Consider the following 25985-nt stretch of genomic DNA (forward strand, 5'->3'; position numbering starts at 1 on the left):
CCTCCCTTGGCCAAATTAATAGAATCTCCTCAATTGTAACGTCGGCACCGTTTCGACGTGCATAGCATACCATCACAGATGGAGCAATGAGACAGATATTTCACTGGATGTATAAATGTGAAGCATCCGGTTGGCGTTTCCACTCAATTCCAAATATGGTAGTGAGAGGAAGCACACTGGCGGGCAGTGGAAGAAGGTGGACTTTGGCCAACATTCTGCACATTTTCTCATCTATTAAACATTTGATCTCATTACAGTTTTCTGTTTCAAAAACACAATATCGTATTTACAGAGTGGACAACGTTTTGTAGACTTTACCCTTTGCAAATGTTTTTACAAATCGTATTGTTCAGGAGTGCAAAGGCGAATTGAGTTATTGCACACGCGTACTTCACAGAGTAGGCGTTCCCTAACGGAAATATGCAGATGTTACGAGTACGCGCCAATGAGATATCATAAACGCGTGCTTAGCTCTACCCACCTCCTGCTTGTTCAGCCCACTACGACTAATTTGTTCCCATTGGAAACAACAAGCTGTGATCTATCTTGGTTTAGTTATAAACACCATTGATACAACAGTGGTAGTCTTTTTTAAGTGGTCCAAGACAGCAGCCATTGCTTCGGTGAATAGTCCTATGTTTGTTGCAGTTTATTCTGTGTGCTCAATGTAGCGTTTTCAGCTAACCCTTGTAAACGTACTGTAATGTTTTGGTGGGCTCTTCATCAACATAAGGCTACTGCAGATTGTACAAAGTGGCTACATTGAAACGTTGAGTGCCATTTTATTTGACTACAAAGGGAAAAAAAGCATCGGCCTCCAAGACGCATTTAGCTCGGAAATTTAAAACCGGTTGTAGATTAAGTCACAGTTCGCCTTATTTGGTATTTTTTTGAATACATATATTTTTCACTGCTTTGACCATGTCGCTTCACGGTAAGCGCAAAGAAATTTACAAATACGAGGCGCCATGGACGGTATATGCAATGAATTGGAGTGTGCGACCAGACAAGCGCTTTCGTCTCGCTCTTGGCAGCTTTGTCGAGGAGTACAATAACAAGGTAACGCATTTTCTTAAATTAGCCCACAGTTAATCCTACTAGGGTAGAACGGGGAACACCGTAACAACAAAGTAAATCAAATTCGAAATAACGTAAGAAACCTGTTATTCAATGTGCTAATACTTGGTTAGTAAACCTGGTCTCAAAACATTTCGTATTATTCTTATGTAAATTAATTTGTGGATGTCCAATACCTATTTCATATACAGTATCAGTCAAAAGATTGGACACACCTACTCATTCCAGGGTTTTTATTTATTTGTACTATTTTCTGTATTGTAGAATTTTAGTGAAGACATGGAATCATGTAGTAGCCAAAAAAAGTGTTAAACAAATCAATATGTTTCATGTTTTATATTCTTTAAAGTATCCACTCTTTGCCTTTGACAGCTTTGCACATTCTTGGCATTCTCTCAACCAGCTTCACCTGTAATGCCTTTCTAACAGTCTTGAAGGAGTTCCTACAAATGCTGAGCACTTGTTGGCTGCTTTTCCTTCACTCTGCAGTCCAACTCCTCAATTGGGTTGAGGTTGGGTAATTGTGGCAGCCAGGTCATCTGATTTAGCACTCCATCACTCGCCTTCTTGGTCAAATAGACCTTACACAGCCTTGGGTCATTGTCCTGTTGAAAAACAAATGATCATCCCAATAAGCGCAAACCAGACAGGATGGTGTATTGCTGCAGAATGCTGTGGTAGCCATGCTGGTTAAGTGTGCCTTGAATTATAAGTAAATCAGACAGTGTCACCAGCAAAGGACCCGCACACCACCACCTCCGGGCTTCATGGTGGGAACCACACATGCGGAGATCATCCGTTCACCTACTGTGTCTCACAAAGACACAGCGGTTGGAACCAAAAATCTCATATTTGGACTCATCAGACCAAAGGACAGATTTCCACCGGTCTAATGTCCACCGCTCGTGTTTCTTGGCCCAAGCAAGTCTATTCTTCTTATTGCTGTTCTTTAGTAGTGGTTTCTTTGCAGCAATTTGACATGAAGGCCTGATTTCACGCAGTCTCCTCTGAACAGTTGATGTCTGTTTCTTGAACTCTGTGAAGCATTTATTTGGGCTGCAATTTCTGAGGCTGGTAACTCTAATGAATTTATCCTCTGCAGCAGAGGTAACTCTGGGTCTTCCTTTCCTGTGGTGGTCCTCTTGAGAGCCAGTTTAATCGTAGTGGTTGAGGTTTTTTTGCGACTGCACTTGAAGAAACTTTAAAAGTTCTTAATTTCCCGGATTCACTGACCTTCATGTCTTAAAGTAATGATGGACTGTCGTGTCTCTTTGCTTATTCGAGCAGTTCGTGCCATAATATGGACTTGGTCTTTTACCAAATAGAGCTATCTTCTGTATACCACCCCTACCTTGTCACAACACAACTGATTGGCTCAACACATTAAGAAGGAAGACATTCCACAAAATAACTTTTAACCAGGCACATCTGTTAATTGAAATGCATTCCAGGTGACTACCTCATGATGCTGGTTGAGAGAATGCCTTGATGACAGCTTTGCACATGTGGCAAAGGGTGGCTACTTTGAAGAATTTCAAATATAAAATATACATGATTCCATGTGTTTCATTGTTTTAATGTCTTCACTGTTATCCTACAATGTAGAAATTTGTAAAAATACAGCAAAACCCTGGAATGAGTAGGTGTGTCAACTTTTATATGTTATGAATTCTGGCTAGCTGGCTAACGTTAACTAGGTTAGGGGAAGGGTTAGCTAACATACCAAGTAGTAAGGGCTGGGTGACATCCAATGCATCACGGTATAAATGTGTTTTTTTTAAATGGTATTTTACGTTTTTTTAATAATAAAAGTTGAAAATGTGCTTTATGAGTAGTGCGTAACACTACAGTGGTACCGCATCCATTCTAAGTGATTTGAATGGGTCTTGGTTCATTCTGATTGTTTTACACTTTAATTCAACTTCAACATAAAATCATTTCCTGCATTTCCATACATTTTTGCATTTCCTGCACTCATTTGAAATAATCTTCACACTGCCACTTAGGGATCCACGATATGGGCAAAAAAACGCCCTATTTTGAAACACTTTGAGATTTAGATCAAAACACTTGGAATCATGGAAATAGAATGTTCATTCTAATTGTATAGTGAGAATATAAATAAGTGTGCTCTTTGAATACATTGTTTGACATGATGACAAATGAAAATGCCAGGGAGGAGTTATTGTGACAGGGTTGGAACCAAAATGGTCAGTGTTTCCTAGGGGACCCTATAGGCCTACACCAATACTGGTATTAGGCTGTATTAGCTTGCTACTTTTGATCTGACTCATTTTTATAGCTAGCTAGCCAGTTAACTAGCGATTAGCATTAGAGGCTAACACAATTTAGCTAAATTCTGCTAAGAAAAGACAAACTAGCTGTTTGCAGATGTAAGAAACACAAACAAATTGTTGAACACTTGTTGATTTATATTACGAAGCCAACTGGAAAATTTGCTGCACGTGCTGCAGTAATCATGCAGACTGAACACAAGTGTCTCGTGGTCAAGCAACAAATGCACTCCGAGAGCGAGAGAACTCTAGTAGCAGTGTAAACTATAAAAATGGATGTTACACACAGCATATTTAACAAACCAAACATTCAAATACAATTATAGAAGGTAAAGGGAAAAAGCCAAACCGGTTCGTGCATCAATACCCTGTGTATATAGTAAAATACGATATACTGCCAGCCCTTCTAAGTAGTTGCAAAGTAGCAAAACATTTCTAAGTAGTTGAGAAGTTGTCCGTGATGCGATTCAATCTCGCAACCTATTGGTGGCTAGATGTTTGGGTTATATGCCCATCCATCCATCCACCCCCCCCTTCCTACATTAGTTTTTGCTTTAAGTAACACTTTATTTGAGTGTCCAGGAATTATATTTAGTATGTTACGTTTGTCTGAGACCAGGCTGGGTTAGTGTATGTACATACCTCGGAAGTTTTGTTTAAATCTATGAACACTTTTGTTTTACTGATGTCAAATTGTAAGTATTCTTGTCGCCTCTTGATTATTGACCTACGGAACATTCTACATGTATCTAACCATATCATTTTTATCAGTAAGAAGAGGTGTCAGATTGGATTCAGATTTGTAATTTTACAATTAAACCCTTGCCTAGCCAGCATATCTGACCTTCTTGTTTACAGCTGCACTAGGGTCAGACGGGCTTCCTGTGTAGATTAAGACACCGCATCGCCGTTGTGAGATATGGCTCGGAAAATGTACCTCAATCCAGGGATTAGAAATGCATTGTACTCTGAAATTTTCCATCCTGACTATTACACTGAGAAATGACTGCTAGTGTCAGGCTGTATATACCAATTGTCTGTTTCAGCCTGATTAATTAGACTAGCACAATTGCAACATTATCCATCACTGTCAATAAAACAAAGGTGTCACTGTTGGGCAGTTCCAGTAAATTAAATTTGATAATACAGGTTTATACTTATCCTCATCACAGAAAACATCAGGCTTAATATAGGATCAACCTTTTGCTGTGATTTGACCGCACATTGAAAATGTTCATATCTTATCCAGAGCGACTAACAGGAGCAATACGGGTTAAGTGCCCTGCTCAAGGGCACATCGTCAGGGTTTTCAACTAGTCAACTCGATGATTTGAACCTGCATGCTTTTCAGTTACTGGCCCAAGACTCTTAAACGCTAGATTACCTACTGCCCCATGCTGTTGTTATTGTCTGTTTCCCCCATAGGTTCAGATAGTTGGATTGGAGGAGGAGAGCTCAGAGTTTGTCTGCCGGAACACATTCGACCACCCTTACCCCACCACAAAAATTATGTGGATTCCTGACACCAAGGGGGTGTATCCTGACCTGCTGGCTACCAGTGGAGACTACCTGCGCATTTGGAGGGTAAGAAACCAATAGCCTACCACTGCCAGACCTGTGCCTACCCTGAATATTGTAGCGACCTTAACCCTACATCTAGCGTCAACGTCAAGAGGTTCCAATCAGAGGCCCATACATGTGAAGGGCTTGGTATAGAGAAGCATGGGAGACGCTCTCCTGAATGTGGTAGTGTAGCGACCTTAACACTGCTTCGATCTGCTCACGCCAATTCCTGTTGAACACTTCTTGTTGAACGAGGGAGAGATCGGTTTGTTGTTTTGGGAAGTTTCTTAGTAGATCGGCAAATTTTTAGTTTGGATCCCTCAACGCATTTGTTATCAGCTGCCGGGACTGCTACTCTCTGTCCAGTGATCCTGCCAACCAAGGCTGGGTCTGAGGAGCTATTTGGCTAGCCTAGCTAGCAGGGTTTCGGGGTTTGAGGGCTTGAACACAATCAGCAACGTGGTTAGCTATTGTGGCTGGGGCCGCAGTTTGTCCAGGGTTTATGGCTGTCTAGATACCTGCTGTTTGTGTTCAGTCTTCCCTGGTACTTGCACTGTCTGGAACTGCGAGGAGTAACAGTGTAACCTGCATTGTTAGCTACCATGACGAAGACCAAAGTTGGTGGGAGTACAATTGAGGACAGTACTATCTCTATCACTGGTGAAGGATATTTTTAAACTAACAAAAATAGTTCTAGGAGTTGTTAACAACAAGAAAATAGGTTTCTGTTTTGTCCAAATACTGGTTGATTCAACTTATAAAATAATGGACTACCTGACCAGAGGTCCAGGACCTGAAGAACAATTTGAACGGCAAGATGATAGCAATCTGTAAGTCATTGAGAGGGGAAATCAGTTCTGTGTGTGAATCAATGAGAACAATGATGGAAAAATCCAATTATCTTGAGGGACAATCAAGACTGAACAATATGGTTGTGGACGGAATTGCAGATTCTCCATATGAGACCTGGATGGAGTCTTGAGGACAAAGTGAGGGAAATTATCTCTGAGAAAGTGAAGACGGTCTACTGGAACATTGAGGTGGAGTGCGCACACAGGGCTGGAAAACCCTCCACCGGCCCAGGTGACGGGCCCAGTCCGATAGTAGTCAAGTTCCTGAGGTTCAAATCAAATTTTATTTGTTACATACGCTGAATACAACAGGTGTATACCTTACAGTGAAATGCTTACTTCCTAGCCCTTAACCAACAATGCTTTAAGGAGTTTTAAGGGGGAAAATAGTGTTAAGTAAAAAATAGAAATATACAGTGCCTTGCAAAAGCATTCAACCCCTTGGTATTTTTCCTATTTTGTTGCATTACAACCTGTAATCTTTAAAAATGTATTTGGATTGCATGTAATGGACATACACAAAACAGTCACAATTGGTGAAATGAAAAAAAATAACTTGTGGTGCGTACATATATATTCACCTCCTTTGCTATGAATCCCCTAAAATAAGATCTGGTGCAACCAATTACCTAAGTCACATAATTAGTTCAATAAAGTCTATCTGTGTGCAATCTTAGTGTCAGAAGATTGCAGTAAAAATACACCTGTTCTGAAAGGCCCCAGAGTCTGCAACGCCACTAAGCAAGAGGCACCACCAAGCAAGCGGCACCATGAAGACCAAGGAGCTCTCCAAACAACAGGTCAGGGATGAGGTTGTGTAGAAGTACAGATCAGGGTTGAGTTATAAAAATATGAGAAACTTTGAACATCCCACGTAACAACATTTCAATTCATTATTCAAAAATGGAAAGAATATGGCACCACAACAAACCTCAGAGAGGGCCGCCCACCAACACTCACGGACCAGGCAAGGAGGGCATTAATCAGAGAGGCAACAAAGATAACCCTGAAGGAGCTTTGAAAGCGCCACAGCAGAGGTTTGGGTATCTGTCCATAGGACCACTTTAAGCCTTACACTCCACGGAGCTGTGCTTTACGGAAGAATGTCCAGAAAAAAGCTATAGCATGAAGAAAAAAAATAAGGAAACACGTTTGGTGTTTGCCAATAGGCATGTGGGAGACTCCACAAACATATGGAAGAAGGTACTCTGGTCAGATGAGACTAAAATTGAGCTTTTTGGCCATCAAGGAAAACGCTATGTCTGGCACAAATCCAACACCTCATCACCATCACCATGTGGGAATGTTTTTCATTGACAGGGACTGGGAAACTGGTCAGAATTGAAGGGTTGATGGATGGCGGTAAATACAGAGAAATTCTTGAGGGAAACCTGTTTGTCTTCCAGAGATTTGAGACTGGGACGGGGGTTCACCTTCCAGCAGTACAATGATACTAAGCATACTGCTAAAGCAACACTTGTGTGGCTTAAGGGGAAACATTTAAATGTCTTGGAATGGCCTAGTCAAAGCCCAGACCTCAATCCAATTGAGAATATGTGGTATGACTTAAAGATAGCTGTACACCAGCAGAATCCATCCAACTTGAAGGCACTGCAGCAGTTTTGCCTTGAAGAATGGGCAAAAACCCCAGTGGCTAGATGTGCCAAGCTTATAGAGCCATACCCCAAGAGACTTGTGCAGCTGTGATTGCTGCAAAAGGGGGGGGGTGGTGAATAGTTATGCACGCCATTTAAAAAAAACATTACTTATTCAGCATCTTACAATATTTCGCATCTTCAAAGTGGTAGGCATGTTGTGTAATCAAATGATACAACCCCCCCCTCAAAAAAGACAATTTTAATAACAGGTTGTAAGGCAATAAAATAGGAAAAATGCCAAGGGGGGGAATCCGTTGGAAAGCCACTGTAAAGTATAATTAAACGGCAGCAGTAAAATAACAATATCGAGGCGATATACAGAGGGTACTGGTACAGAGTCAATGTGTGAGGGCACTGGTTATTTGAGGTAATATGTACATGTTGGTAGAGTCAGTGTTATTATCTATGCATAGTCAGAGTAGCAGCAGTGTGAAAGAGCGTTCTGGGTAGCCCTTTGATTAGCTGTTCAGGAGTCTTATGGCTTGGGGGTAGAAGCTGTTAAGAAGCCTTTTGGACCTAGACTTGGCGCTCCGGTACCGCTTGCCATGCGGTAGCAGAGAGAACAGTCTATGACCAGGGTGGCTGGAGTCTTTCTCTGATACCGCCCGGTATATAGGTCCTGGGTTGGCAGGAAGCTTGGGCCCCAGTGATGTACTGGGCCATACACACTACCCTCTGTAGTGCCTTGTGGCCGAGCAGTTGCCATATCAAATTTGATTTGTCACATACACATGGTTAGCAGATGTTAATGCGAGTGTAGCAAAATGCTTGTGCTTCTAGTTCCGACAATGCAGTAATAACCAACAAGTAATCTAGCTAACAATTCCAAAACTACTACCTTATACACACAAGTGTAAAGGGATAAAGAATATGTACATAAAGATATATGAATGAGTGATGGTACAAAGAGGCATAGGCAAGATGCAGTAGATGGTATCGAGTACAGTATATACTTATGAGATGAGTATGTAAACAAAGTGGAATAGTTAAAGTGGCTAGTGATACATGTATTACATAAAGGTGCAGTAGATGATATAGAGTACATTATATACCCCACATTTTTTATCTCATATGTAAACATTATATTAAGTAGCATTGTTTAAAGTGGCTAGTGATATATTTTACATCAATTCCCATTATTAAAGTAGCTGGAGTTGAGTCAGTGTGTTGGCAGCAGCTACTCAATGTTAGTGGTGGCTGTTCAACAGTCTGATGGCCTTGAGATAGAAGCTGTTTTTCAGTCTCTCGGTCCCAGCTTTGATGCACCTGTACTGACCTCGCCTTCTGGATGATAGTGGGGTGAACAGGCAGTGGCTCGGGTGGCTGTTGTCCTTGATGATCTTTATGGCCTTCCTGTGATGTCCTGGAGGGCAGGTAGTTTGTCCCCAGTGATGCGTTGTGCAGACCTCACTACCCTCTGGAGAGCCTTACGGTTGTGGGCGGAGCAGTTGCCGTACCAGGCGGTGATGCAGCCCGACAGGATGCTCTCGATTGTGCATTTGTAGAAGTTTGAGTGCTTTTGGTGACAAGCCGAATTTCTTCAGCCTCCTGAGGTTGAAGAGGCGCTGCTGCGCCGCCTTCACGATGCTGTCTGTGTGGGTGGACCAATTCAGTTTGTCTGTGATAGGTACGCCGAGGAACTTAACTTACTACCCTCTCCACTACTGTTCCATCAATGTGGATAGGGGTATGTTCCCTTTTCTGTTTCCTGAAGTCCACAATCATCTCCTTAGTTTTGTTGACGTTGCGTGTGAGGTTATTTTCCTGACACCACACTCCGAGGGCCCTCACCTCCTCCCTGTAGCCCGTCTCGTTGTTGTTGGTAATCAAGCCTACCACTGTTGTGTCGTCCGCAAACTTGATGATTGAGTTGGAGGCGTGCGTGGCCACGCAGTCGTGGGTGAACAGGGAGTACAGGAGAGGGCTCAGAATGCACTCGTATGGGGCCCCAGTGTTGAGGATCAGCGGGGTGGAGATGTTGTTACCTACCCTCACCACCTGGGGGCGGCCCGTCAGGAAGTCCAGTACCCAGTTGCACAGGGCGGGGTCGAGACCCAGGGTCTCGAACTTGATGACAAGTTTGGAGGGTACTATGGTGTTAAATGCTGAGCTTTAGTCGTTGAACAGCATTCTCACATAGGTATTCCTCTTGTCTAGATGGGTTAGTGCAGTGTGGTTGAGATTGCATCGTCTGTGGACCTATTTGGGCGGTAAGCAAATTGGAGTGGGTCTAGGGTGTCAGGTAGGGTGGAGGTGATATGGTCCTTGACTAGTCTCTCAAAGCACTTCATGATGACGGAAGTGAGTGCTACGGGGCGGTAGTCGTTTAGCTCCGTTAACTTAGCTTTCTTGGGAACAGGAACAATGCTGGCCCTCTTGAAGCATGTGGGAACAGCAGACTAGGATAGGGATTGATTGAATGTGTCCGTAAACACACAAGCCAGCTGGTCTGCGCATGCTCTGAGGGCGCGGCTGGGGATGCCGTCTGGGCCTGCAGCCTTGCGAGGGTTAACACGTTTAAATGTTTTACTCACCTCAGCAGCAGTGAAGGAGAGTCCGCATGTTTTAGGCCTGCAGCCTTGCGAGGGTTAACACGTTTAAATGTTTTACTCACCTCAGCAGCAGTGAAGGAGAGTCCGCATGTATTGTCCTCAAAGAGGGCAAAAAAGTTATTTAGTCTGCCTGGGAGCAAGACATACCAGGTAGTGATGCTCTCGATGGTGCAGCTGTAGAACCTTTTGAGGATCTGAGGACCCATGCCAAATCCTGAGGGGAAATGGGCTTTGTCGTGCCCTCTTTACGACTGTCTTAGTGTGCTTGGACCATGTTAGTTTGTTGCTGATGTGGACACCAAGGAACTTAAAGCTCTCAAACTGCTCCACTGCAGCCCCGTAAATGAATGAATGGGGGTGTGCTCGGTCCTCCTTTTCCTGTAGTCCACAATAACCTCCTTTTGTCTTGGATCACGTTGAGGGAGAGGTTGTTGTCCTTGCACCACATGGCCAGGTCCCTGACCACATCCCTATAGGCTGTCTAGGTCATTGTTGATCAGGCCTACAGCACTTTTGGGTCATTGGCAAACTTGATGATGGTGTTGGAGTCGTGTCTGGCCATGCAGTCATGAGTGAACAGGGAGTACAGGTGGAGACTGAGCATGCACCCCTGAGGGGCCCCTGTGTTGAGGATCAGAGCAGTGGATGTGTTGTTACCTACCCTTACCACATGGGGGAGGCCCCTCAGGAAGTCCACAATCTAGTTGCAGAGGTGTTTAGTCCCAGGGTCCTGAGCTTAGTGATGAGCTTTGAGGGCACTATGGTGTTGAACGCTGAGCTTCAGTCAATGAATAGCATTCTCACATAGGTGTTCCTTTTGTCCAGGTGGGAAAGGGCAGTGTGAAGTAGAGGTTGACCGATTATGATTTTTCAACGCCGATACCGATTATTGGAGGACCCCCAAAAAAAAAACAATACCGATTAATCGGCTGATTTAAATAAAACATTTTTTTTTTGTTTCGTTTTTTTGTTATAATGACAATTACAACAATACTGAATTAACACTTATTGTAACTAAATATAATACATAAATAAAATCAATTTAGCCTCAAATAAATAATGAAACATGTTCAAGTATTGGAGAAGAAAGTAAAGTAAAGTGCAATATGTGCCATGTAAGGAAGCTAACGTTTAAGTTCCTTGCTCAGAGCATGAGAACATATGAAAGCTGGTGGTTCCTTTTTAACATGAGTCTTCAATATTCCCAGGTAGGAGGTGTTAGGTTGTAGTTATTATAGGACTATTTCTCTCTATACCACTTGTATTTCATTAACCTTTGACTATTGGATGTTCTTACAGGCACTTTAGTATTGCCAGTGTAACAGTATAGCTTCCGTCCCTCTCCTCGCTCCTACCTGGGCTCTAAGCAGGAACACATAGACCACAGCCACCCTCGAAGCAGCGTTACCCATGCAGAGCAAAGGGGAACAACCACTCCAAGTCTCAGAGCGAGTGACGTTGGAAACGCTATTAGCGTGCAACCCATAAACAGCTGCTGGCAAACGCACGAAAGTGCTGTTTGAATGAATGCTTACGAGCCTGCTGCTGCCTACCATCGCTCAGTCAGACTGCTCATTCAAATCATAGACTTAGTTACAACATAACACACAGAAATACGAGCCTTAGGTCATTAATATGGTCGAATCTGGAAACTATCATCTCGAAAGACGTCTATTCTTTCGGTGAAATATGGAACCATTCCATATTTTATCTAACGGGCAGCATCCATAAATCTAAATATTCCTGTTACATTGCACAACCTTCAATGTTATGTCATAATTACGTAAAATTCTGGCAAATTAGGCGGTCCAAACTGTTGCATGTACCCTGACTCTGTGTGCAATGAACGCAAGAGAAGGAACACAATTTCACCTGGTTAATATTGCCTGCTAACCTGGATTTCTTTTAGCTAAATATGCCATTTTAAAAATATATATTTCTGTGTATTGATTTTAAGAAAGGCCTTGATGTTTATGGTTAGGTACACATTGGAGCAACGATATTCAACGCATCGATTATATGCAACGCAGGACACGCTCGTAATGTCATCCAACCATGTGTAGTTAACTGGTGATTTATGAAGGATTGTTTTTATAAGATAAGTTTAATGCTAGCTAGCAACTTACTTTGGGTTACTGCATTTGCGTAACAGGTTGTCTCCTCGTGGAGTGCAATGTAATCAGGTGGATAGACTGCAGGGTAGCCTAGTGGTTCGAGCGTTGGACTAGTAACCGGAAGGTTGCAAGTTCAAACCTCTGAGTTGACAAGGTACAAGTCTGTCGTTCTGCCCCTGAACAGGCAGTTAACCCACTGTTCCTAGGCCGTCATTGAAAATAAGAATTTGTTCTTAACTGACTTGCCTAGTTAAATAAAGGTAAAATAAAAATAAAATAGAGCGTTGGACTAGTAAACTCTAAGGTTGCAAGATTGAATCCCCGAGCTGGCAAGGTAAAAATCTGTCGTTCTGTCCCTGAACAGGTTACCTTAGTGTTCTTGGGCACAGGCACTGTGGTGGTCTGCTTGAAACATGATGGTATTACAGAATCTGTCAGGGAGAGATTGAAAATGACGGTGAAGACACTTGACAGTTGGTCACCGCATACTCGCAGTACATATCCTGGTAATCTGTCTGGCCCTGCGGCCGTGTGAATGTTGACCTGTTCAATGGTCTTACTCACATTGTCTACGGAGAGCGTGATCACAGTCATCAGGAACAGCTGATGCCCTCATGCATGCTTCAGTGTTACTTGCCTCGAAGTGAGAATAGAAGTCATTTAGCTCGTCTGGCCCACTGGGCAGCTCGCGGGCAGGGTAGCTTTTCTGGAAAGCCAAGAACTTGAGTGGAACATATCTTCCTCAGTGGACTATCCCAAAGCTGTGTGCCAGAATAGGAAAGAACTTATTCCAGCCATTAAAGCTGCCAGAGTGCGTGGTGACATTCCGCTATGACAGGCATTAGGTTTTGATGTTGGTGTGTTGTGCCTTTTTTTCCCTCCACTCATAGTGTTGTGTGTTCCTTCCTATCAACTTTAGTTTATCGGTCCACAGAATATTTTGCCAGAAGCTCTGTGGAACATCCAAGTGCTCTTTTAAGAACTTCAGACGTACAGCAATATTTTTTTTGGACAGCAGTGGTTTCTTCTGTGGTGTCCTCCATGAACACCATTCTTGTTTAGTGTTTTATGTATCATATACCTGTCAACAGAGATGTTAGCATGTTCCAAAGTTTTCTGTAAGTCTTTAGCTGACACTAGGATTCTTCTTAACATTGTTGGGCATTCTGCGCTGTGCTCTTGTAGTTGTCTTTGCAGGATGGCCACTCCTATGGAGAGTAGCAACAGTGCTGAACTTTCTCCATTTATAGCCAATTTGTCTTACCGTGGACTGATGAACATCGGGGCTTTTAGAGATACCTTTGTAACCCTTTCCAGCTTTATGCAAGTCAATAATTCTTAATCTAAGGTCTTCTCCCCATTTTTGTGGTATCCAATTGGTACTCTTGTCTCATCGGTGCAACTCGCATATGGATTCGGGAGAAGCGACGGTTGAGAGCCGTGCATCCTCCAAAACACAGCCCAACCAAGCCGCACTGCTTCTTGACACAATGCCCACTTAACCCGGAAGCCAGCCACACCAATGTGTTGGAGGAAACACCGTACATCTGGTGACCGTGTTAGCGTGCATTGCACCAAGCTTGCCACAGGAGTCGCTAGTACGCGATGGGACAAGGAATCCTTGACGGCCAAACCCTCCCCTAACCCGGACAACGCTGGGCCAGTTGTGCGCTGCCCCATGGGTCTCCTGGGGGGAAGTATTTGTCCTCAGGCCTGGAGGGAAGCTAGTCATTCCACTACCCAAGAGTGGTAAAGCAGCCTTTACTGGTTCAAACAACATACCTCTGTTTGCTGCCAGCTCTAAGCAAATCGTTGGAAATTGTTTTTTGACCAAAATAAATGCTATTAATCTGTAAACAAATTAGCAACATACTTTCAGCATGCTTATAGAGAAGGGCACTCAACATATACTGCACTGACACTAATGACTGATGATTGGTTGAAAGAAATTGATAAGAAGATTGTGGGAGTTGTACTTTTGGATTTAATTCCATCCTTTGATATTATTGACCATAACCTGTTGAAAACTTATGGCTTTTCAACCTCTGCCATATTGGGGATTCAGAGCTTTCTATCTAATATAACTCAAAGGGTTTTCTTTAATGGACGCTTCTCTAATGTCAAATATTTACCAATGACCTACCACTGTCATTAAACAATGCATGTGTGTCATGTATGCTGATGATTCAACCATACATGCATCAGCAACCACAGCCAATGAAGTCACCTGAAACGCTTAATAAAAAGTTGCAGTCTGTTTTGTAATGTGTGGCCAGTAATAAACTGGTCCTGAACATCTAAGAGTATTGTATTTGGTACAAATCATTCCCTAAGAACTAGACCTCAGCTGAATCTGGTCATGAATGGTGTGGCTGTTGAACAAGTTGAGGAGACTACTTGGCGTTACCTTAGTTTACAATCTAGCATAGTCAAAACAGATTCAATGGTTGTAAAGATGGGGAGAGGTCTGTCCGTAATAGAGATGCTCTGCTTTTTTGACACCACATTCCAAAAAGTAAGTCCTGCAGGCTCTAGTTTTGTCTTATCTTGATTATTGTCCAGTCATGTGGTCGACTGCTGCAAGGAAAGACCTAGTTAAGCTGCAGCTGGCTCAGAACAGAGCAGCACGTCTTGCTCTTCATTGTAATCAGAGGGCTGATATAAATACTACGCATGCAAGTCACTCTTGGCTAAGAGTTGAAGAGTGACTGACTGCACCACTTCTTTTTATAAGAAACTGTTAAATCCCAAACTGTTTGCATAGTCAACTTACACACACACACTTACCACACCAGACATGCCACCAGGGGTCTTTTAACAGTCCCCAAATTCAGAACAAATTCAAGAAAGCGTACAGCATTATATAGAGCCATTATTGCTTGGAACTCCGTTCCATATCATATTGCTCAAATGAACAGCAACTCTGGTTTAAAAAACACGTAAAGCAACTAGGGATGTACGATATATCGGTGAACATATCGGATGTCTAGTTCAACAGCGATTTCAAAGCCGATGTGCATACCTATATAATGACGTAATGACACCACGTAAAATTATGCACTACACGTGCCACACGGCATTCCTAACTTAGCCCACAATGTTTGCTGTGTGGATCGAGCAGTCAAGTCGAGCAGTCATTTGAAAGAGTAAGAACATTTCGGTGAGACAACTCCAAAGGCGAAATCCATTAAAGCCAAGACAATGGAATTAATTTCCCTTGACAATCAACCGTTCTGTCGTGGGTGATGTTCGCTTTCGCCGACTGGTCGAGCACTGGTACACACTACCAAGTGCGCTATTCTTTTCAAATGTAGCCCTACTGGAGTTACACAGTAATAGTGTCACTGCTATTAGCTTCACGACATGCATACTATGGAATGCTTTTTGCAGTTTTGTGTCAAAAAAATACAGTAGCACTGTAAAAGCTGTACAAAAGTCTGCAAACACCGGCCTCCGGTGTTTTCAATACCGCGTTGGTAATAAAGCATCTGTTAGACTGCAACTTCTGGGGTAGCTAGCACCAATACAACCACCCTGATAATAATGACCAGTAGAAACTGCTGTCATTTTCATTATTCTTTGCAATGATTTAGGAATCCTTGTAAGTATTAGCTAGGTTGCCACTTGTTCTTCGCAAATTGAATTTAACTTAAATAAATAGCTAGCCAGCTACTTAACCCTGTTGCCCAAAGCTAACGTTATAAGCAGCCAGCTAGCGTCATCTAGCTAGTGAAGCTCGACCGGACCAGGTTATCTGTTGTGAAGCTAGCCACAAAATGGATTAGGCACAATAGCGGAATTTGCAGTTTGTTTTCAAAATAAAGGTATGCCATTGACAGTGATGCAAATGAATACAAATTGTATAATTATTTATGCAGAAGGCTAATCGCAAAGTCCACTGTTGTGGCTAATGCTTATAGTGGATAGCTTCACATAGATGGGTCCGACCAACCTTATTCAAATAAGAACGGTCTTAGAAATTAGGGTTATTTTAGATGATGACACCTAGCTATATAGTTAGCTAGCTAAGTATAGCTACTGAAACAGATGTCGTTTCGCTATGTTTTTGGGGAAGAACATTGTTTGCATCCATGAGCTAGCTAGCTTTTTTTATGACCAGCACTGTAGGTGCACGAGACAACTTTAGCAGCAGCATAGCATACGTATCGATGAATCGTCGTGACATATGAAATACGAGTGATAGGTAATCTGTGTAATAACTACGTAAAAAATTAATGAACGCATTAAATTATTGTGTGACATGCAGTTATTTTCAGGTCCTGATTTGGTCAACAAGCTTAATTGACATGTCAAATAGTACAGTTAAATCCTAAACCAGGATTTCTATGGAACGTCGTTTGTCTTTGCATGTCAAAAATATATACTATTTAACACAAATTGACATGTCAAATAACTTTGTCAAGTCAAATCGTGTTAAATATATTTTTTTGACATGCAAAGACACAAATGACGTTCCAAAGAAATCCTGGTTGAGAATGAAACGAATGAACAATGAAACGGCACAGGAAGTAAGTGCAAGAAATATAGATTTGGTGTGTGTGTGTGTGACCTTTATTTAACTAGGGCAGTCAGTTAATTAAGAACAAATTCTTATTTACAATGATGGCCAAACCCAGATGACACTGAGCCAAATGTGCGCCGCCCTATGGGACTCCCAATCACGGCCGGATATGATAAAGCCTGGATTCGAACCAAGGACTGTAGTAATGCCTTTTGCACTGAGATGCAGTGCCTTAAACTGCTTTGTGTGTGTTAACTATTTAACTGTACTAGAATGCTTAAAAGGCTGCTAAAATTTCTAATATAGTTATAGTCTGTATAGTTTATTTTATTTATTTTGGCAAGGGAAATATTGGATATTGATATCGGCCAAAAATGACATCGGTGCATAACTAAAAGCAACACCTCAAGGCACAACGCCTCTCCCCTATTTGACCTAGATAGCTTCCAGTACATACAAACTGTGTGTCTTAAAAAAATAAAAAATATATATATATATATATATATATACAATTTTTTTTTTTTTTTAAATGTATGTAGTTTTGTCCTTGAGCTGTTCTCGTCTGTTCTGTATTATGTCATGTTTTCTGTGGACCCTAGGAAAAGTAGCTGCTGCTTTTACAACCACTAATGGGGATCCTAATTTTATACCCAATACCTAGTGATTTTGAAGAGGTTCGGATCAGTTTGAGCAACCGCTAAGGTGTTGGGTTGACAGTCACTTGGCCCGGGTTCGAGTCCCGGCTGGGACTACCCTCTTTGGGGAAATAATTTTATTGCAACTAGTATATGGAGATTGGTCTCTGCTTTCCTGCTTTATCTCTGTACAACTGTCAAAAGCTCATAGCTGCATGTTGGCGTTATTTATAGGCTTGGCATATAAAGTAAAAAAGGGGAGGGTGGAGCAGGGTATTGGTGTTTCTGCTGCTTTAGTTGCCGCCAGGACCCGCCAAAACTTTGGAGATGCTAAAACAGCCCACATTTATCTTTTCCTCTGCAATGAAAACGAGCAATTAGTTAGAAAAATCTGAAAACCCCATTGTAAAATAGTTGATCTATTTACCTAGTCGGCTGACACTCATTCAATGCATACCAAATCTTGCAATCACCGGTGAAAACAGAAGTTTTAATTACCTTTTTTAAAAGTGGGGGATCCCAGCTTTCAACTTCTACTTTATTTATTTCTCAACTCCTAAATATATGTGAACTGCACCAATTTTAAATCTAGAGATCCCATTTGGGATCTGTCTAGTGTTTCGCCCAATAGGTTAAATGCAGATGGGCAACCTCATGCTTCCGCCTATTTAATTATAGCCATAATGCTGCATCAGTTGGTCTACAGGTGATAATGCTTATTGCTAATGGCATACCTGATAATATAGACCAAGCATAGTCTAGATTAATGGTCCAATATGTATAAATATTTGTAACAAATAATTTTTCCAATATGTTGTGCTCATTTCTGGAGTTGTAAAATGTATCTTTTAAATGGTGTCAGCATAATTAAATTTTCATTCATTTTAGAGTAGAATGCCCTTTTTGCAAAGTTACTAGAACTGAGCTCCAGTCTTTCTACATAAAACTTATCCAGGGTGGACATACAAATTATCCAGGGGGGAACACTGGGGGGGGTATAAATATGTCTGCTTCATTTGATGAGGTGATTTAAACAAACTTTTTTGTTGTTCCTGACAGGTGAGTGACACTGAGACTCGTCTGGAATGCCTGCTCAACAACAACAAAAACTCTGACTTCTGTGCACCGCTGACATCCTTTGACTGGAATGAGGTGGACCCTAACCTGCTGGGTGAGAATAACTTTCTTTTTTTTATGAACAGACTACGTTACCAGATTCTCTGGATGCCTCTTCCAGATTGCTATTGACATTTTAGTGTTAAAAATAAGCTAAACAATTGAGTCTTGAGCAAGTATGAATGAGCTCCTGACGCCTCTTCACAAACAAGAGACAATAGCATATACCATTAGCTCTCCAGGTGTCATTGTTATACAGCCTTGGTTGGTCTCGTTTAAAAAAAAACGTAACTTTATATAGAGCATTCATAATGTCTATATTAGCTCTACATCGATGCTTCACTTTACATTTTTTAAGCAAAGTCATACTACATGAAAGGTGATATAAAAGATACGAAAGGGTTATGCTGCCAAATGCAGCATCACCCTTTTGCCACCCTTTATATAGCATGCCATTTGCTTATGAATGATACATAGTCCTTTAAAGGATATAGAAAGGCATCATTAAAGATGTGTTGTAAAGCTTTTGTATAATTTCAGCTAGTAGTTTCATCTCTTCAAGCCAAAACGGGTCCCCTGCAATTGAAATGATATGTTACAAACTCCAATTCATACATGTTGCAAATGTATAAGTGCATAAGATCCCGTTCAATAAATCTTGTGTTTCTTCTCTGTAGGTACCTCCAGTATTGACACCACCTGCACTATCTGGGGCCTGGAGACCGGTCAGGTACTGGGCAGGGTCAACCTGGTGTCTGGCCATGTCAAGACTCAGCTCATTGCCCATGACAAAGAGGTAAAGACACTGCAGGGGTTAGGCCAGAGCTGAAATATATTAAGTTCCAATATCCACACTTGCATACTAAGTATGTGGTGATGTATTGGCCATTCATGCTAAGTAGTGTGGATATTGGGCATAGTCAATGTAATGGTAAAGCAATGTTCCAAATGATCAATGAAATTACCGCCTCCACCCATTGTCAGTTGTTGTACTTTAGGCAAGTATGATTAAAATATCTGTCAAGTCAGTAGACTATGAACAAACCATATTTCCTATCGGAACAGTAGATGTCACCTGTTATTTCACCAAATGTCTGTCGTGTGTGTCCTTGTCGCAGGTCTATGACATCGCATTCAGCCGAGCCGGTGGTGGCCGGGACATGTTTGCGTCGGTGGGGGCAGATGGCTCTGTGCGCATGTTTGACTTGCGCCACTTGGAGCACAGCACCATCATCTACGAGGACCCCCAGCACCACCCGCTGCTCCGCCTCTGTTGGAACAAACAAGACCCCAACTACCTGGCCACCATGGCGATGGATGGAATGGAGGTCAGCCCTGCATCTGTTTGCCTGTCCGTCTGCATGTCTGTCCCATACTTCATTGTACTGTATGTGATTGGATCAATGCTTATCTCCCTCACTAGCTTTAAGCACCAACTGTCAGAGCAGCTCACAGATTACTGCACCTGTACATAGCCCACCTATAATTTAGCCCAAACAACTACCTCTTTCCCTACTGTATTTAATGTATTTATTTATTTAGCTCCTCTGCACCCCATTATTTTTATTTCTACTTTTGCACATTCTTCCATTGCAAATTTACCATTCCAGTGTTTTACTTGCTATATTGTATTTACTTTGCCACCATGGCCTTTTTTTGCCTTTACCTCCCTTATCTCACCTATTTTGCTCACATCATATATAGACTTGTTTATACTGTATTATTGACTGTATGTTTGTTTTACTCTGTGTCGTTGTATGTGTCGAACTGCTTTGCTTTATCTTGGCCAGGTCGCAATTGTAAATGAGAACTTGTTCTCAACTTGCCTACCTGGTTAAATAAAGGTTAAATAAAATAAATAAATAAAATGCTACAGCAATTCAAATAATGCATGTTTGGTTATCTGGCTACAATATTGGACCAGTAAAAGTCAGTCAATTATGCTAAACAAAAATTCTAGTGGTCTATGATTATATGTATTCTACCTTAGCAGGTGCATTTTTCTCTCGGTCTGTCCCAGGTGGTGATCTTGGACGTCCGTGTGCCATGCACCCCAGTGGCCAGACTTAACAACCACCGCGCCTGTGTCAACGGCATCGCCTGGGCGCCCCACTCCTCCTGCCACATTTGTACAGCAGGTAAGCCCTCTGTTTCCTCCCGCTTATTTTATAATAATAATAATAATATATCCCATTTAGCAGACGCTTTTGTCCAAAGCCCTCTGGGGCCACTACTTTTACATATGGGTAGCCCCAGCCCCCCGCTTATTTTATGAGCCACATGTTACTTTATATCCATGTGCAAATGTGCCAACCAGCCATGTGCTAACCTTCCAAGTAAAAAAAAACATCCTTTTTCCTTTTTTTTTTAAGCAGTATATGGAAAATGCCAAAGACTTTGGGATTATTTGTACTTGAAAATTAAAACATGATAATATAGGATACATTTACTTAAATTGGTTTTTGGTTATAAAATGCTAAAGTTTGCGGATGGTGGCAGTGGCTAGGGGAACAAACTCAACTTGCAATGCACTCCGTCCTTCAATAGAGTGCTTACAAGGTATGGAAACATATGTCAATTTGTAATTTAATGTATATTATTGATTAATTAATCCATAAGATTCTGTTGACACAAACATCTGATATTCTCAGAAAATATGAATATAAATGAAATGGCACATCTGCATCGCTGGTGAGATTTGATTTTATAAATCATTGTTCCATAACATCCCCATGGAATTATTTAGTGAAACTAGAGCACAAGGCTGAAAAAATATATACCATTGATTATCAAATCTGGCCTCTAGTAGCCCAGAACACAAGCATTGATTTCAGTCTACAATACACTAACTACTGTCCCCTTTCCTGTCCGGAAAGTAGCGGATGACCATCAGGCGCTGATCTGGGACATCCAGCAGATGCCCAGAGCCATCGAGGACCCCATCCTGGCCTACACGGCCGAAGGCGAGATCAATAACGTCCAGTGGGCATCCACCCAGCCTGACTGGATCGCAATCTGCTACAACAACTGCCTAGAGATTCTCCGCGTCTGACATAACCTGGGCTCAGCTCTTAGCGGGACAGTCTGAGGTGATCCTTGGAATCTGATCTGAGCTCAGTGTCTATGTCCTATTTTAATACAGTTGGTAAACATAGAGGGATAGTTTAACTCCGGCCCGCTCAAGAACGGACATGGCAACTTCATTTTTATGATCTGACGTCAACAGGGACTCCTGTTCATGTAAGACTGAACTGTATGATACTGGATTGTGTATGTGTTGCCCTTTTCATTTGAGGATAATGTTATAGATGCCCTTTACATTCAAAGGGGGGCGACAACGTTACCCACAGACAATGTTTACACCCTTCTGAGTAATTTACGGAAATGCTCAAGACTCCCTCTGGCTGCCTCTCAATTTAGAATTTTCTCAGAAGCTGTTATTTTTTGACAGACATGTTTGAATAAGATGCAGTTCATTGTGAGATTTTATGTTTGTGAAGGAAAAACAAGAACACAAATCAAGAGTAGCCAAAAGACTCATCACAATTATACCCACACTTACCAGGGCACTTTGTTTAAATCTGAGACTTTTCAGCATGTTGTTTGATAAGTGTATAGGCTTTAACATGTGACTGGATCTGATTCTTTAAAGTGGTCTTTGGTAGAATCAGCAGTTGCTACATCCATTTTTGGACGTATACATTTAATGATGTGTACCCATTTGATTCTTGAAGAATATAACTTATAAATGCTTCATGAGCTTAGTTCAAAGTCGTTCCAAATCAGAACCCAAAATATAAGCTCATGTTTGTAAACAAAGTAAATGTAAACACCATATAGCCTCAAAACATGGTAAAACGATAGTTTTGATATCATGAATGGTCAGTACTTGCATCCATAGCAGTCTACAAATTTGAGTGGTTAGATTTCTCCAGCCCCAACCCCTCAGCTTTTGACCAAAGCGGGGGCGTGGAGTCTCTTGTTATTGTTTCTACTGCCGATTCCGCTTTTAAGCTCTTTTTAAAATTTTAAATGCAGTATAATATACGTAGTTATTAGTTGAGTGGCCATTGTAATTTACAATATCTTTATCTTAACACCCCATTTATGTCTGAATCATATGGTTATATTTAAAACGGGACTGAATTCAACTATTCAGGTATTCAATTGTTTGCTTTTATCTTCACATTTACAGTTTTGCCATTGAACATAGTGATAATTGTGACATGAAAAACATCTTTATTTAATACAAACTACAGTAAATTTCTCCATTGAACTTATTCATCCACTACTTCAATACAGCTTTGCTATTTGTCTTCCTTGGTTCTGCCTGTAAAATATTGTAAAAAATGATCTTATTGCTAAAGGTAACCCTAAACATTTTGTGTATAAACTAGATTAGGTAAATGTATATGAATTGTTGTAATGTACAGATGGGGGTATTGTATTGTTGAGGTGCAAACGTCATATCAAGAAGTGGTTCTACTTTTTACATTGTACTTCAATCCTCGGTCGTAAGGGCTACCTACATAACACCGTCACAATGACATAAACAGCCATGACAGCTGGTGTCACCTTTTATGGCAACCAACTTTTAAAAATGACACACCATTTAATAGGCTTAGTCAGTGGTGGTGGGGGGAGGGGAATAAGGGAGGGTTGTCAAAAAAAGTTGCTTTGTTAATTAATTTTTATTGGGCACAGGGGAGGGTAGTGCTTTTTTTCTGTTTACATTCACTCTTTTTGCAGGTTTTACTATATAATTTATTCTATCCTAGACAGATTTCCTCATCTGCTTGCGTGCACCCCCATATAGGTTGTTATCAATAAAACGTCACAATACGGTACAGAGCGTTCGATTTGGCTGCTCTGGGTCAAGGAGAACCCCCAGCTCTGCTAAAACCATTGACAGCTAAGCCTACGTGCTGTTTTCAAGGGATTGTTTAAATAAATATGAACTGCACTGAACAAAAATAAATGCAACATGCAACAATTTCAAAGATTTTGAGTTACAGTTCATATAAGGTAATCAGTCAATTTAAATTAATTTATTAGGCCCTAATCTATGGATTTCACATGACTGGGAATACAGATATGCATCTGTTGGTCACAGATGGGGGGAAGAAAGAAAAGAGGGTCGTGGATCAGAACCAGTCAGTATCTGGTGTGACCACTATGTGCATCATACAGTGTGATACATCTCCTTCGCATAGAGTTGTGGATTGCTGTCCCACTCCTCTTCAATGGCTGTGCGAGGTTGCGGGACATCCAGAGCATCCCAAACAGGCTCAATGGGGGACATGTTGGTGAGTATGCAGGCCATGGAAGAACTGGGACATTTTCAGCTTCCAGGAATTGTGTACAGATATTTGTGACATGGGGCCGTGCATTATCATACTGAGAGATGAGGTGATGGCGGCGGATAAATGGGCTTCAGAATCTCGTCACGGTATCGCTTTCAATAAAATTCAATCGTGTTCATTGTCAATAGCTTATGCCTGCCCATACCATAACCCCACCACCACGGGGCACTCTGTTCACAATATTGACATTAGCAAACCTCTTTCCCACACGACGCCATAGATGCGGTCTGCCATCTGCCTGGTACAATTGAAACCGGGATTCATTCGTGAAGATCACACTTCTCCAGCGGCCATCTAAGGTGAGCATTTGCCTACTTAAGTCAGTTACGATGCCGAACTGCAGTCAGGTCAAGAACTCAGTGAGGATGAAGCGCACGCAGATGAGCTTCCCATGATAGGCTTTTTGACAGTTTGGGCTGAAATGATTTGTTTTTGCATACCCACAGTTTCATCAGCTGTCTGGGTGGCTGGTTTCAGACAATCTCGCATGTGAAGAAGCTGGATGTGGAGGTCCTGGCTGGCGTGGTTACTCATGGTCTGCGGTTGTGAGGCCCAGTTGGATGTACTGCCAAATTCTCTAAAATGACTGGAGGCGGCTTATGGTAGAGAAATTAACATACATTTCTGGCTACAGCTCTGGTGAACATTCCTGCAGTCAACATGCCAATTACTCAACTTGAGACATCTGTGGCATTGTGTTGTGTGACAAAGCTTCACATTTTTGTGGCCTTTTTATTGCCCCCAGCACAAGATGCACTTGTTTGAGCATGCTGTTTAATCAGCTTCTTGATATGCCACACCTGTATGGTGGATGGATTATCTTGGCAAACTGTAAATGCTGACTAACAGTGATGTAAACAAAATTTGTGAACAACATTTAAGAGAATTAAGCAGCTCAACTCATTAAACATAGGACTAACACTTAACATGTTGCGTTTTTAATTAAAAAAAAATTCAGTGTGCTTTGTTTTATTAAATATCATCACCTCTTGAAGAGCATAGAACTACACATTTCCGATTATTCCCCGTTTGGCCACATCTGTTATGCAGCAAGTAATTGCATGCTTCTCATAATCAGTAAACATCATTTGATCATGTATTTTCAGTTTATCCATTTGGCATGTTAGCTAGCTAGTAGATTAGGCTTTTGGAAAGAGGTTGACATCGGCAAGTCCTCGTCCTGGTAAAGTTGTCACTCGGACTACTGTCATCAAACCAAGAAAATATAAACCATCTAGTTTATCACCTGACAGTTTGTTAACAAGCCATATTGACGTGATCTGTTATTAGCTAGCTCATTTGATGTGGCCCATCAGTCAATGTAACTTGTCTGTCAGCAGAAATCGTGCTTTAAACACACTTAAAGAAACATTTTGAAAAAGGGGATAATTTTAGCTAACTTCACTAGGTTGTTTGGAGGAAAAGGTACATTGGGTCTACTTACCACTATGTTTACCCGAACTGAACAACATTTCTACTGGTAGCTTGCAAAGTAAGCATTAACAGCTAATAGTACATCGGCAAATACGCCCTTCTGCTGCTTGACATGCAAGAGCCCACAAAGAATGGGGAATTAACCTAAACCACTCATGCTTGTCAGGTAAAGTTACTGAAATCCAATTTATGGTGACCAATATTGAGCGATCTTGAGGCTTCTGTATCTGAAATTACATGATGAGTTGATCATAAAAGCTTGAAGTTTCCATGTCCCCCAGTAGGCAAATTAAACACCCTGCAACTTGTGATTTTTCATTGATAACAACCTGTATCAAGGTGTTTTGGTACTTCCCTTATGCCTTACACTTTTCCATGCGCAAACTATACCACAGGTCAATAATAGTCTACATGGCCCTCTATCTAGCCACCATTCATAGTGACAGTAACAAAATCATTCAAAGCTGCACCAATGTTCAATATAAGCAGAGGCCAAGTGCATCATTGAGCATGAAAGCACAGTGAAGACATGAGACAGGCAGTTTAGGGACGATACAATTATCTTACCTAGACTAGCCTACAACACCGCAATGCAATCAATAATGATGTTGTTTTCAAGGGAGTACATAATTATACTCTAGGCTGTAAACTGAAGTGACATGTCATTTGAATAATGGCGCAAAAGCGTTGTGATATTTGTATTTTATTCCATTTGGATCAGTTGTGGGTCTACTCTACAGTTTTTATACGGTCTAGAAAGGTGCAGTAGCAGGCCAGTCTGGCTGTATTTTAAGTTCTGATACTGA

General features: G+C 41.6%; 1 protein-coding gene across 2 annotated transcripts; it reads left to right on the top strand.

Moving 5' to 3' along the window:
- The first annotated feature begins 553 nt into the window (after window positions 1-553).
- Window positions 554-23375, top strand: LOC135504772 (DDB1- and CUL4-associated factor 7). 2 transcript variants are annotated; one of them, XM_064923624.1, is made up of 7 exons: window positions 554-1059; window positions 4797-4955; window positions 18326-18437; window positions 19060-19178; window positions 19501-19710; window positions 20403-20520; window positions 21259-23375. In XM_064923624.1, exons 1-7 carry the CDS (start codon window positions 922-924, stop codon window positions 21432-21434), a joined length of 1032 nt encoding a protein of 343 aa, XP_064779696.1. In that variant the 5' UTR covers window positions 554-921; the 3' UTR covers window positions 21435-23375. The 2 variants fall into 2 exon arrangements, with proteins under 2 accessions (XP_064779696.1, XP_064779698.1); XM_064923626.1 differs by having other exon boundaries at window positions 21262-23375.
- The last annotated feature ends 2610 nt before the right edge of the window (window positions 23376-25985 follow it).

Source organism: Oncorhynchus masou, chromosome 18, assembly GCF_036934945.1.
Source record: "Oncorhynchus masou masou isolate Uvic2021 chromosome 18, UVic_Omas_1.1, whole genome shotgun sequence".
Lineage (NCBI taxonomy): Eukaryota > Metazoa > Chordata > Actinopteri > Salmoniformes > Salmonidae > Oncorhynchus > Oncorhynchus masou.

Bases quoted from the DNA above. Each gene is read 5' to 3' on its own strand.
- LOC135504772 (XM_064923624.1), top strand. From the start codon at position 922: ATGTCGCTTCACGGTAAGCGCAAAGAAATTTACAAATACGAGGCGCCA. The intron at 4,956-18,325 runs GTAAGAAACCAA...TGTTCCTGACAG, and splicing joins ACTACCTGCGCATTTGGAGG to GTGAGTGACACTGAGACTCG. The intron at 19,711-20,402 runs GTCAGCCCTGCA...GGTCTGTCCCAG, and splicing joins TGGCGATGGATGGAATGGAG to GTGGTGATCTTGGACGTCCG.